Source organism: Entelurus aequoreus, linkage group LG25 (assembly GCF_033978785.1).
Source record: "Entelurus aequoreus isolate RoL-2023_Sb linkage group LG25, RoL_Eaeq_v1.1, whole genome shotgun sequence".
Lineage (NCBI taxonomy): Eukaryota > Metazoa > Chordata > Actinopteri > Syngnathiformes > Syngnathidae > Entelurus > Entelurus aequoreus.
Window position 1 is genome coordinate 23,711,400 of NC_084755.1, and position 14,680 is coordinate 23,726,079.

The following is a 14,680-nucleotide window of genomic DNA, read 5'->3' on the forward strand; positions in this document are numbered from 1 at the left end:
CCCCAAATGCTTCTAAATTATACTTATAAAGAGCACCGTTGTCATTGCGGGCGTCCGCGAAGCACTCAGCCACGAGACCAACCCAATGTTAAAATTACAGCAAAAAGTATGCATTAAATCCGGTAGCTTTAGACCCCAATTATAATACCACCGTCTTTCCGTGACCGTCATTTACACCGTCTTTTATTTGGGTCAACGCGGTAATTTAGTTATATTTCTGTTATTTAGAAAAAACTTTTTACAATGATAAGGGCACCTCTAACTTAAATTCGACTGCCTCATTTTCACATATTTTACTGCAGTGGTTCCCGTGAGGAGCACACCATGAATTAGAGACTGCGGTTGTTATAATATGAGTCGCTCTTAATGAGCAATAAACCTGCAGAAAATGTCAGCAATCCAAAGAATGACATGATATGTGAGGCTATGTAAAGTCCTAAAATGTTCACTTTTGTCGCAGTATCCTGGGGATGCACATCTTTGGCTGTAAATTCAGTCTGAAGACGGAAGCAGGAGACACTGTGCCCGACAGGAAGAACTTTGACTCTCTGCTCTGGGCCATCGTCACCGTCTTTCAGGTAGACCCGCAAAATGCAAATATTCTTGTTGTAAAGTGTGTCGTTCACTGCATGTGTTGGCGTGTAGATTCTGACTCAGGAGGACTGGAACATGGTGTTGTACAACGGCATGGCTTCCACCTCGCCCTGCGCCGCCCTCTACTTTGTCGCCCTGATGACGTTTGGGAACTATGTGCTTTTCAATTTGTTAGTCGCCATCTTGGTGGAGGGGTTCCAAGCGGAGGTAAGACACAAATACACTAATATGTTCTCTTTCCTAGCAGAACTATTTTTGTATTTATTTTTTTATTTAAAGTTAATCTATCTATGTGCGCAAAAAATGTACTGTGATTAATCGTGAATAATCAAAATGTAAAGGTGTGATTCATCTTATATTAACTTTTTTTTCAATCTAAACAGTTCATGTTTTAGAAACTACAATTGTCAGAATTATACATACCAAATAACAATCACATTTTGGGGATTTTAAAGGCTGGTTTGTTTATGTAAATCCACAGTGTGAGTAATTTTACTTATTATTAAGATGGGTCAATTAATGGCACCATGAATGGTTTTTATACTGTCAGATAAAGTCCTAATAATCAAACATTTTGCCTTCCTTCAAACTGCTGAAAATATTAATTTTTAGAATATAGTTTAGATACGAAAATCTAACAAATTGAATCCTAATATAGCGAATTGCTATATACTCTGGATTAGGTCTGATCAAACTACAGCCCGCGGGTAAACTGCGGCCCGCCGACGTCTTCAAATTGGGCCGCGAGACGTCATAAGGAATCTTGCCCACAGGGAGATTGCATGCACTTTAAAAGATTGCCAATATTAATGCTGCTTGTTGTCGCCATTTAATGGACATTACGAGTTATTCAGGTTGATTTCCTTTAATTATGCTCTGAGTACAACCATGTGCAGCATTTACCGGTACTTATACAACCTAATGCAAACAACCTTCCCTAGTCATGGTGCAAAAAATAAAAAAGAATCCAACCAACACAAAATGTCCACAGACACGGTCACTGAACGTTGTGGATATTATAAAAAATAACATCCATTCACCATAAAAAATTCAAAATTGCACCTATTTAAATCGGTCATGATTGGGAAAAAATACAAAACACTACACACATGGTTGGCACATTTTAACTATTTAATATTTCTGATTGATTGCAAAATGTTAAGGAGTTCCTCACGGAAATAAACAAGGTAGGAGTCGAACTTTCACACACTCTTAATATCTAATTATATTAATATTTAATTATGTATCCATTATATTAATATAACATGTACACATATATATGTATAGGCTACATATATTATATATATATATATATATATATATATATATATATATATATATATATATATATATATATATATATATATATATATATATATATATATATATATATATATATATATATATATATATAGTTACTTTACATGCAGTTGACTTTCGGCCCTTTTTTAGCCCAATGCGGCCCCCAAGTCAAAAAGTTTGGACACCTCTGTTCAAGATGAATTTTCAATTGTTGTCAATAGAACATTTTTTTTGTGTCACTTTTCCAACTAGTTATTCCAACTGATGTGCAAGTGAAGTGTATCGAAGGACAAGCAGTAAAACAATAACCAGTGATTCCTGTTTAGTATTTCATACCGTAGTTTAATTGTGCCGATTAAATGAATGAAAGAGTCAACTGTGCTGATTGTGGGGTTACAGTCAGGGGTGCCAGCACTAATTCTAGGCCCCATGAGAAAAATACCCTGGGCAGGTGTTGTTGCTGTTGTGCCCATTTTTGGCGGGTCCTGTCAGTCAGGCACTAATATTATTCTATGTGAAGTATTATTAATTAGAATTGGATATTTTTGAAGCAATAAACGCTTTTAGGGCCATCCCTGGCTAATTTGTGGCCCCTAAGCAAAATTGTATTTTGATTATAGAATTTTTTTCACACTTTTTTTATTTATGTGAAGCAATTTTTGTATTTATTTATCAAACTTTAATTTAATTTGTTGCATGTTTTAGGACTACAGTAAGTTCATGGGTAAGACCATTTTAGTGCAAAATAACACATTTAACATAAATTTGCATGTGTTTCTGACACATATGGAGTTGATCCCATTATAACTGTTGTCTTCTAATCCAGGGGTGTCAAACATACAGGTATAAAAATGTGCCAACATTTTTGAATGAAAGAAGCTGTTGTTCTAAATGTGTCCACTAGATGCTGCAATAACAATTCTTTGTAGCTTTGTAGATGATGCTACATATGTACAAAAAATAAACCACATGTTAGTGCACCAGTCAAGGAAAATGAGCAAACTACATGAATAACATCCTGTAATTAGATTTGTATATATTTTTTTCTTGATAGATTGAAAATTAACACCAATGAGTTGACTGATGAACATTATCGCATAATTTATTCAGAAAGTATAAATAACGACAGATACAGATAGAATAATATTAACCGCAACATGTAAGTGTAAAAAAAAAAAAACAACAACATTATGATTTGTACAATTTCAGAATGTGCTTGTTCTAGTTTTAAACAAAGAAAAACAATCTGGAGTTGTCTTTATTTTTAAGTTATCGTGCCGTGATTTTACTAGTCCGGCCCACTTGGGAGTAGATTTTTCTCCATGTGGCCCCCGGTCTAAAATGAGTTTGACACTCCAGTTCTAATCAGTGACAGAGCAGGAAGTGGCTAGGATTTTTTTTCTCATTAATTACTGTATGTGCACTTCTTCATGCAAAACGGGGCCTCTCACGGATCGGGGGTCCCTATTCCTACCCCCTGAACACATGCTCGCAAACATGTCCACTAACGTGGTGGACATTCCAAGAACATTTGATGCTAAAAGACGCTATTTCAGTAGAATATTTCAAGCACTTTGGTAGTCTGAGTCAGGCATATAGAGTAACCAGAAAATATAGATTATTTAGCTATTAAAGCTAATGAAATCTCGCTGAAATCTTCAGAGATCAGGCTCCCTGCTTTGGAAAGTACGCAATTTGCAGGACTGACCGGCAGCAAATTAAATAAGCTGAGGGCAATTATGGCAATAGCCCTTGACTAAACATTATTTTTTGTACCCATTTTCAAAACTCTTTCTCCATTCCTATCGCTCTCATCACTTCTTTCCTCCTCCAGGGAGATGCAAACCGCTCTTACTCGGATGATGAAAGGTCTTCCTGCAATTTTGAGGACAACGATAAGCAGAAGGAATCGTTGCATCTCTCAGGTATTAAATACCAGCAACGGTGAATATTGTAATTATGTCGACCTGTGGTCCTGAATGTTAGCTACTTAGCATAGTCCTGCTGTGTACATGTTCAGACTTTTCGTATTTTATTAAAGAACAACAATTAAACAAATTACTTTCTGTTAAGTGAAGTGAATTATATTTATATAGCGCTTTTCTCTAGTGACTCAAAGCGCTTTACATAGTGAAAACCCAATATCTAAGTTACATTTAAACCAGTGTGGGTGGCACTGGGAGCAGGTGGGTAAAGTGTCTTGCCCAAGGACACAACGGAAGAGACTAGGATGGCCGAAGCGGGGATCGAACCTGGAACCCTCAAGTTGCTGGCACGGCCACTCTACCAACCGAGCTATACCGCCCCAAACTGTTAAGTTATTGCAAACATACATACAGTTCCAATATATTTTCAGTTTCTCATAACAACATAAAAAATAAATAAATAAAGTAGGAAGAAGCAGAGTGTATTTAATCCTTTCATAGCAGTGTCTAACACATTTGTTTGTTCACTTTTTCAATTTGTAACACAACAATTTTTTTTAATGGAAAATGCATACATAAATAATGCATATTTTTTTGTGTGAGATTGCTAGTTCGTTCTATACTGCGTTAGTTTATTCAGGATACTTATGGGAAATTTTTACTGCTCTTTCGCCTTTTTCCGAGCTACAACCCAGCAGGCAGGAGACATTGATACAACGTTAAATGATACGGACATGTCGCTTAAAACTGATTTAGAAAATGTGTAAATTGAGACAATGTTGATGTCTATTCAATCAGTCAATCAAAGTTTATTTATAGAGATGTCCGATAATATCGGATTGTCGATAATATCGGCCGATAAATGCTTTAAAATGTAATATCGGAAATTATATGTATCGGTTTCAAAAAGTAAAATTTATGACTTTTTAAAACGCCGCTGTACGGAGTGGTACACGGACGTAGGGAGAAGTATAGATCAATTGCGTCTCCCAGTCATACTTGCCAACACTCCCGATTTTCCCGGGAGACTCCCGAATTTCAGTGCCCCTCCTGAAGATCTCCCGGGGCAACCATTCTCCCAAATTTCTCCCGATTTCCACTCAGACAACAATATTGGGGGCGTGCCTTAAAGACACTGCCTTTGCGTGCCGGCCAGATCACACCTATGTAGATATTGCACCAAAAACCAGACATTTGCAACTAGAATAGTCATTTACCACATTAGCAATGTATAGAGTGTATTTCTTTAAAGTTAAGACTAGTTTAAAGTTATCTTCATTGAAAAGTACAGTGCTTTTCCTTAAAAAATAAGGACATTTCAATGTGACCCCAAACTTTTGAACGGTAGTGTATTTCTGATTTCCATGTTACATATTGTTGTTCCAGTTTCACTTCCGTTTAAGACACCTCCGTTTACCTAGTTCTCACCTTTTTTGTAAGGGGCGCCGGAAGTTGGCAGACCCGTCAGTGATCCTGTTCTGTCTCAGAATCAGAATCAGAAATACTTTATTAATCCCCGAGGGGAAATTAAGTTTTTTCAGCACAATCCCATTCAAGAGCAGACAAACATTACAGAGAGACAGAACAGGATCCATGTTTTACCTCCGTTTACCTAGTTCTCACCTTTTTTGTAAGGGGCACCGGAAGTTGGCAGACCTGTCAGTGATCCTGTTCTGTCTCAGTATCAGAATCAGATCAGAATCAGAAATACTTTATTAATCCCCGAGGAGAAATTAAGATTTTTCAGCACAATCCCATTCAAGATCAGACAAACATTACAGGGAGACACAACAGGATCGCTGACGGGTCTGCCAACTTCCGGCGCCCCTTACAAAAAAGGTGAGATACAGGTCAACAATGGGGGGGGGGGTGAGAAAAAAAAATCGGTCTAAGCCTGGGCCCCTGGAGAGGGGGTCCAGACTGAGGCCAAGGGAAAAAAAACTCATAGCCATAGCACACATCCCTCTTATATGTGTTTAAGAGGGAAACATCAAAGAACACAAAGGACATTAACAACATTAAAAGAGCAGAGCTGATGCAACCAGCCACTTTTACTACAGCTATGAATAAAAAGTAGAAGAAACACATACACTGTGGTGGTCTCTGCGGTGTTCCACGCCATCGTCTGCTGGGGTGGAGGGAGCATGGCCAGAGACAGGAGCAGACCCAACAAAGCAACCAAAAGAGCCGACTCCACTCTCGGCTGCCCACTAACTCGGCCAGTGTCCAGTCCGCATGGGTGAGCGAGGATACGTCTAAGGCAGTGGTTCTTAACCTGGGTTCGATCGAACCCTTGGGGTTCGGTGAGTCGGCTTTAGGGGTTCGGCGGAGCCTCCACCGCGGAGGTCAAAACACACCCGACTCATCGTGTAAATACAAACTTCTCCCTATCGGCGTATTATGGATACCACCAAACAATGTTCCCTCTAATTTGTTGTGAGTTTATGCACTGTGTTGGTTTTGTTCCTTGAACAAGGTGATGTTCATGTACGGTTCATTTTGTGCACCAGTAAAAAAACATATAACTTTGTCTTGAATTTGAAAACTTTTTTTTTTAAATTTTTCACTAAAGAAGGGTTCGGTGAATGCGCATATGAAACTAGTGGGGTTCGGTACCTCCAACAAGGTTAAGAACCATTGGTCTAAGGCAGGGGTCACCAACCTTTTTGAAACCAAGAGCTACTTCTTGGGTACTGATTAATGCGAAGGGCTACCAGTTTGATACACACTTAAATAAATTGCCAGAAATAGCCAATTTGCTCAAAATACCTATAATTAATGATATTTACACTTAATTGAACGGTTTAAAAGAGGAGAAAACCCGAAAAAAATGACAATTACATTTTGAAACATAGTTTATCTTCAATTTCGACTCTTTAAAATTCAAAATTTAACCGAAAAAAAGAAGAGAAAAACTAGCTAATTCAAATCTTTTTGAAAAAATTTAAAAAAGAATTTATGGAACATCATTAGTAATGTTTCCTGATTAAGATTACTTTTAGAATTTTGATGACATATTTTAAATAGGTTAAAATCCAATCTACACTTTGTTAGAATATATAACAAATTGGACCAAGCTATATTTCTAACAAAGACAAATCATTATTTCTTCTAGATTTTCCAGAACAAAAATTGTAAAAGAAATTCAAAAGACTTTGAAATAAGATTTAAATTTGATTCTACAGATTTTCTAGATTTGCCAGAATATTTTTTTTGAATTTTAATCATAATAAGTTTAAAGAAATATTTCACAAATATTCTTCGTCGAAAAAACAGAAGCTAAAATGAAGAATTAAATTTAAATGTATTTATTATTCTTTACAATAAAAAAAAAAAATTACTTGAACATTGATTTAAATTGTCAGGAAAGAAGAGGAAGGAATTTAAAAGGTAAAAAGGTATATGTGTTTAAAAATCCTAAAATAATTTTTAAGGTTGTATTTTTTCTCTAAAATTGTCTTTCTGAAAGTTATATATGAAGCAAAGTAAAAAAAATAATGAATTCATTTAAACAAGTGAAGACCAAGTCTTTAAAATATTTTCTTGGATTTTCAAATTCTATTTGAGTTTTGTCTCTCCTAGAATTAAAAATGTCGGGCAAAGCGAGACCAGCTTGCTAGTAAATGAATAAAATTTAAAAAATAGAGGCAGCTCACTGGTAAGTGCTGCTATTTGAGCTATTTTTAGAACAGGCCAGCGGGCTACTCATCTGGTCCTCACGGGCACCGCGTTGGTGACCCCTGGTCTAAGGAGACTGAGGTGTCCAATACCTGCTCATTCAGCCAAGACACTGTGAAGCCTGTCCGTCCCGGCGCTCAGTGCTGGCTCCGCAGCCCCGTCTCTTCATCCGCATCTCCTCCAGTCTCTCCAAACGGACTCTGGCGTGGCAGAGACCCAGCAGCTGGTCTCCATGGCCAAAAGGTTCCCGGGAAGCAGATCCAGAAGTTCACAAAAAAGTACCCGTCAGCGATCCTGTTCTGTCTCCCTGTAATGTTTGTCTGATCTTGAATGGGATTGTGCTGAAAATCTTAATTTCCCCTCGGGGATTAATAAAGTACCTCTGATTGTGATTCTGATTCCGAAAAAGCATGTTATATGTTTGAGTCGCTCAACGTCAGGACCTAATTCAACAAGTTCTCAATGTCGTTTTCATGCCTTGTACCTGCTGGGAAAGCACAATCGTCCTTTCCATTCTGAAGTCTCTCTCTTTTATCTCTCCTGGAAAAATCCAAAGCATCACACTCTATAAATTAGCGTGTTAGCAGCACATTAACGAGGCCTCTGATAGTGCGATGTGCCTTTTTACTATTTAAAGATGGGACAAGCTCCTGGCAGGGTATCGCCATTACGAGACGCTCTCTGGCTCCTTCTCGAGGTGATTCGACTCAGATTAAACCTCCCCGTGTCTCTTTTAACCGGCACATTACGTCGCTTTAGGAAATGTATTCTACAAAGTCGTGGAGTTTAAATTCAGCTCATTGAGCAAGAGGTAAAAACAGGGAGAAGAAAAACGCCTAATCAATGTTTTCACACGGTCTTTGGCCCTCTAGTGCGTTCACGCATTACAGTCGCTCTCCTCTCACTCTTTACTTGGTCTTTCCGCAGACCCGAAGATCTGTACACTGACCCCGAATGGACACTTGGATGTGGGCCCGCTGCCTGCCGGTCTGTTTCCTGGAGAGAGGCTGAGCTTTGCACTCGGGTCGAGGAAGAACAGCGTCATTTCTCTTGGCCGGGCCAACCTGGAGCACAGGGCGGCGGTAAGTGAGCAAGGACCGAACAGAGGTATAAATCACTCTGGACAGCTGATTGATTGGCCAATCTAGGTTTCCATTTTTCATGTTACATCGTGGCGTATTTCTGCAGATTGTCCGAGTGTTTATGAACCTAAGATTGATTTTCCTTCTTTTTTTTTATTGTGGGTTTTAAAATTGTAAAAGCCAGCTATGCATTTTGTTAGGTAAATTTGGCATTTGGTTGAAAGAAAATGCACTATATCACATATATCATTTATTTCTCAAATGGTGGGTCATGACCCCCTGGAGAGTCGAGAGCAGAGGTGGGACCAAGTCATTGCTTTGCAAGTCACAAGTAAGTCTCAAGTCTTTGCCCTCAAGTCTCGAGTCAAGTCCCGAGTCAAGACAGGCAAGTCCCGAGTCAAGTCCAAAGTCAAGACTGGAAAGTCTCAAGTCAAGTCACAAGTCCTGCATTTTGAGTTTCGAGTCCTTTCAAGTCCTTTTAACCACAGACTAATATTTTTACACAGATTGTGTATGCTTTTAAACCGCTGTATTTATTTATTAAAACAAGTGCATTTGAAATAGCAGGAAAAAAAATAGTACTGACATTGCAATTCATAATAGCACTATTAGCCAGTCATTTTAATAGTTTAAACAATTTTAAACATTTAACTCATTCCTTTACAGAATAAACACATTTGCAAAAACAAGTGCAACTGTACTTGTTTGTACAAAAGTGTTAACATTGTATTTCCATGGCATATTGCATTGTAACTAGTTCCACAGCAGTTTCTATTCTGTTCTTACCTTATCTCATTGATCTCATCTCATACTGTATGTGTGTTGATGTGTGCGTACACATGAAAAACATAACAAATACATGAACATAACAATGAACAGAGTTGTACTTTTTAGATGTCAGGGCCCTATGCAATATGTACACATATTCTTAATATAGTATACATTTTAACTGACCTTTAGGGGTTAACATTTTGCAATGCAGTCTGCTGAAAATTATGGAAAACGCCACTCTACTTAGCAACACTCTACTGCCATCTGGCAGGTAAAGTGGATAATGTACCCTTCTAATTTGTCACATTTCCCGAATGGGGCCATTTAAATCCCCTTCCTACTGTAAATATTATAACTCTAAAATAGTGTGTTGTATAGATGAATAAATATGATCAAGTTCTCAATAGTAATTCATTTCAAGGGGGTCGCAGACAATGGCTGTTTTCCAGGAGGATCCCATTTTAACCATCATACTTTACTCTATCCATCAAGAATCGGGTTCAAGCTTACCTCCTGAATCTTAATTATTTTCCAATACCTAACCTTAGGTTAGAAATGAGGTCCGTCAAAGTAATTTGAGAGCTCTGCTCTTTCATCAAACGCGTAGATTTTAATTTGCGTGAGCCATTTTTCAGGGGTCGTACCTCAACCAAAACCTTCTGGGTCATGTTCTCAGTTTCTCAATTTTTTTTTCTCCTTGTAGCACCACAGAAAACATTTGGTTCTGCAAGGACCAACATAATGAACAACATCAAAATACAGTAGCGTAATAGGCCCAGATATTCATTAAAAACAAGGCAGAGGTTTTATTTAATATTACTGCCTACTGTAGAATTACACACAGATTGTACAGTAACACTGTGTTTGAATATTTAATTAAGTGATGTTTTTGGTGAACCACTAGAGCAGGGGTGTCCAAAGTGCGGCCCGCGGGTTATTTTTTAACGGCCCCACGGCACATTCTATAACTACGATGAAAAAAAAATAAAAAACATAAAAAGTGGTATAAAAGAGCAAACAGGTGAAATGTAACAAGAAAATGTTTCATTATTTACTGTAATAACACAAAGCTGCCATGCAGGCTGTTTCTTTCTTTAAAAAATAATAATGACTCAAAATCAATGTCATTATGAATTATTGACCTATTCAAGGCTCCATTTACTTCACATTTAATATTCCACTTTGAGATATTTTGGGAGGAAAATGTTGCATATTTTTTGGTTGCCATTTAAAAAACTAAGTTTTTTAAAGAAGGGCCTAAAACGAACAAACAAAAAACAAAAACAACAATAAAACTTATAATTGACGGATACATCTGAAGTTGATCTTGAGACTATTGTGGTAAAAGTTAAAAAAAAATGTTGGATTTATTTTTTTAAACTTTACTGAGCAGTACCCTTTTGGATCCCCAATAATTTTAGTGGGACTTTTTTTTTTTTTAAAGTGTCATTGCTCAAAAAAATAATCAATGTTGTTATGAGTTATTGACCTTTTTAAGACTCCAATTATTATAGAATCTCAAATATTCCACTTTAAATTTTTATTGGGGGAAAATATTGCATATTTTGTGTTTTTTTCCATAAAAAAACACGGTTTTCCTTGACAAAAATGGCATACAACTTAAATCTTTAAAAGCGTTATATTGACAGATGGACCTAATGTTGATCTAGAGATTTAAACCTTGAATAATAATAATAATAATAATAATAATAATAATAATAATAATAATAATAATAATAATAATAATACTAAATAATGGCACATTTGTAATATTTTTTTTTACCAAAACCTTTTGGGGTCCCCGGGATCAAGTCTGAGTGGTGGCCTAAATGTATCTTTTTTACACATATAGTGTATTGGTTTTTAAAATAAAAAATATCAAAATGGCCCCCGCTTGCTTTGATTTTTCAGTGTGCGGCCCTCAGTGGAAAAAGTTTGGACACCCCTGCACTAGAGGTACGCATACCACCGTTTGAGAGTCCCTGTTCAAGGTAATTCATCCAATCGCCAGCAAAAAATGAACCCTGCATGTGGGCGAGTGGTTGACAATTAATTTGGAAAATCTTGAGTTTTCACCTCAAGGTGTGAGTGGAGTTTCACGAAACAAAACACACCCCCTAGGAAAGTTATAATATATTTTCACCAATCAAGTTTGTCCGATTGAAATCCACATGTTTATCACGACGATGTAAGACGCCCAGGTAGTCTGCCTTTCTGGTTTGAAGGCACTATAAGCTTTGATCTTGACCAATATTACTATGCACAAAAGAGATCTCTCGCTGAGAAGATCCATAGATCATGTTTGATAGATCTGCACTGCGCCACCTAGTGGTGATGGAATTTTCAGTGTAGCTCAAAATAAAAAACTGCACCCAAAAAACCCTGTTACATAACAATATTCTTGGACGAGCACATTTTGTTGGTTGTGTGTAGAGATGTCCGATAATATCGGACTGCCGATATTATCGGCCGATAAATGCTTTAAAATGTAATATCGGAAATGATCGGTATCGGTTTCAAAAAGTACAATTTATGACTTTTTAAAATGCCGCTGTACGGAGTGGTACACGGACGTAGGGAGAAGTACAGAGCAGTTGCGTCTCCCAGTCATACTTGCCAACCCTCCCGATTTTCCCGGGAGACTCCCGAATTTCAGTGCCCCTCCCGCAAATCTCCCGGGGCAACCATTCTCCCGAATTTCTCCCGATTTCCACCCAGACAACAATATTGGGGGCGTGCCTTAAAGGCACTGCAATTGCGTGCCGGCCCAATCACACACACAAGTGAATGCAAATCATACTTGGTCAACAGCCATACAGGTCACACTGATGGTGTCCGTATAAACAACTTTAACACTGTTACAAATATGCGCCACACTGTGAACCCACACCAAACAAGAATGACAAACATCCACACCGTAACACAACATAAACACAACAGAACAAATAACAAATACCCAGAACCCCTTGCGGCACTAACTCTTCCGGGACGCTACAATATACACCCCCCGCTACCCCCCCACCTCAACCTCCTCATGCTCTCTCAGGGAGAGCATGTCCCAAACAAGCTGCTGTTTTGAGGCATGTTAAAAAAAAATAATGCACTTTGTGACTTCAATAATAAATATGGCAGTGCCATGTTGGCATTTTTTTCCATAACTTGAGTTGATTTATTTTGGAAAACCTTGTTACATTGTTTAATGCATCCAGCGGGGCATCACAACAAAATTAGGCATAATAATGTGCTAATTCCACGACTGTATATATCGGTATCGATTGATATCGGAATCGGTAATTAAGAGTTGGACAATATCGGAAGTATCGGATATCGGCAAAAAAAGCCATTATCGGACATCTCTACTTGTGTGCCAATGTTTACAACATTAGAATACGACGGACTGTGTTTTTTTGCACAGTATCCAGGTCGGAGTTACCACAACTGGGGTCGCCCGCCACCCCCTCATCCTCAGGCTTCCTGGGCGCGTCGCTCCAGTTGGAACAACCTGATCGGAGTCCGACCCTGCTCCTCCTCATCTCCCTCCGCCAGTCCAATCTTCACCTCTTCGCCTTCTGCCAGGCCGTTCTATGGCCATGGCTTAGGCGGTCTGGGAGGTGTCGTTGGTGGAAGTCTCCGTATCCGAGGTCCCCGCGCCTCCTCGTCCCCGCTCCGCCACCTCCACAGTGTACACCCAGATGAGGAGGAGTCTCTCCTCTCACCTCCTGCTGTTGCTTCCCGAACTCTTCACCTTCGCCATCCGATCCTCCAGGGACATTTTGTACCCAGGAGGGACCGCCGGGCTTTGTCCCTAGAGCTTCCGCACCTTCTACAAGTCCCAGGTGCCTCGCATCCCCCTCCTCCTCTGTTAGCACACCGTCCTGTGTCCCCCGTGGCGCTTCATGCCCACCAGAGGAAAACGAGCTATTCTGGAGGCCTGCTTATCAGTGGCAGTGGGGGACTGGACAGTGTGAGTGTCATAGGTAGAGTCCACCAGGACTGCAATGGCAAGACTCCCCTGGCACAGCTCCTTCAACCCCCTCCTAACCACCAGACCGAGCAGCCGGGTGGGACGAACAACCAAAGACAGCTGATTGCGGACGTCTTTCCCCAGGTGAACACTCGTAGCAAGGACCGGGAGGACCTGGATGATGAACTTGACTATGTAAGTTACTATTTGTACCAGTCATCTTGTCAGGTGTGCTAGCATTGGGTCAGATCAAATCCAGGCAACTAGTATCTTTACCGACAACACTTAGCACAGTGAAACTGTTCGCACCCAGCAGGCATAAGACGTTGATTATACATACATGTGCTTTAAAACTGACGTTGAAACAACGTTGGAAAATAGTTGTATTAGTAAATTGAGACAACGTTGATGTCAAACGTTGGATCCACGTTGTTGGTTGGGAAATGACTCCATTTCAATGGTGAAATCAACTTAACGACCTGACATTGAATAAACGTCATCAAAAAGTATGTTCTTTTAATGTTACATTTGTGTTGTAGGATATTGGTTGACCAAAATTCAACGGTTGAATCAACGTCAGAACCCAACATTGATTAAACGTCGTCAAAAAGCATGTTGTTCCAATGTTAGGTTTGAGTTGCTCAACGTCAGGACCTAATTGAACAAGATATCTACGTTATTTTAATGTCTAGTGCCTGCTGGGTCAGTGCTGTTTATGCATCATTTTATAAAAAAAAGAATAGTTATGATAAAATTGCTGGGTTTTCTTTGTTTTTGTTTTTTTAGAATAGGTGCTTTTATTGTAAATGCACATAAGATACAACAAAACATGGTTTAGAGCTCCACTCCAATTCCCATCAGCATTAAAGGCCTACTGAAACCCACTACTACCGACCACGCAGTCTGATAGTTTATATATCAATGATGAAATCTTAACATTGCAACACATTGTTGCAATGTTTATAAGTTAACCCGGCCGTATTGGCCGGGTTAACTTATAAAGTGCAATTTTAAATTTCCCGGCAAACTTCCGGCTGAATTGTTTCGATATGATGACGTATGCGCGTGACGTCAACGGTTGAAGCGGAAGTATTCGGAGCCCATTGAATCCAATACAAAAAGCTCTGTTTTTATCTCAAAATTCCACAGTATTCTGGACATCTGTGTTGGTGAATCTTTTGCAATTTGTTTAATGAACAATGGAGACTGCAAAGAAGAAAGTTGTAGGTGGGATCGGTGTATTAGCGGCGGACTACAGCAACACAACTAGGAGGACTTTGAGATGGATAGCAGACGCGCTAGCCACCGACCTCACCTTGACATCCTCCGACTCCCTCCGTTTCCGGGCCGCCGACCGCATCGGT

General features: G+C 39.0%; 1 protein-coding gene across 4 annotated transcripts in view; it reads left to right on the plus strand.

Annotated features, from left to right (window-relative positions):
- cacna1ia (calcium voltage-gated channel subunit alpha1 Ia) overlaps positions 1-14,680 on the plus strand; it is a 566,877-nt gene that overhangs the window by 443,952 nt on the left and 108,245 nt on the right. For all 4 annotated transcript variants that reach the window (XM_062036515.1, XM_062036516.1, XM_062036514.1 and 1 more), the window contains 5 exons: positions 461-578; positions 646-801; positions 3,731-3,821; positions 8,427-8,581; positions 12,768-13,511. In XM_062036515.1, the coding sequence (XP_061892499.1) occupies positions 461-578; positions 646-801; positions 3,731-3,821; positions 8,427-8,581; positions 12,768-13,511 (1,264 nt within the window). The remainder of the gene's footprint in view (positions 1-460; positions 579-645; positions 802-3,730; positions 3,822-8,426; positions 8,582-12,767; positions 13,512-14,680) is intronic.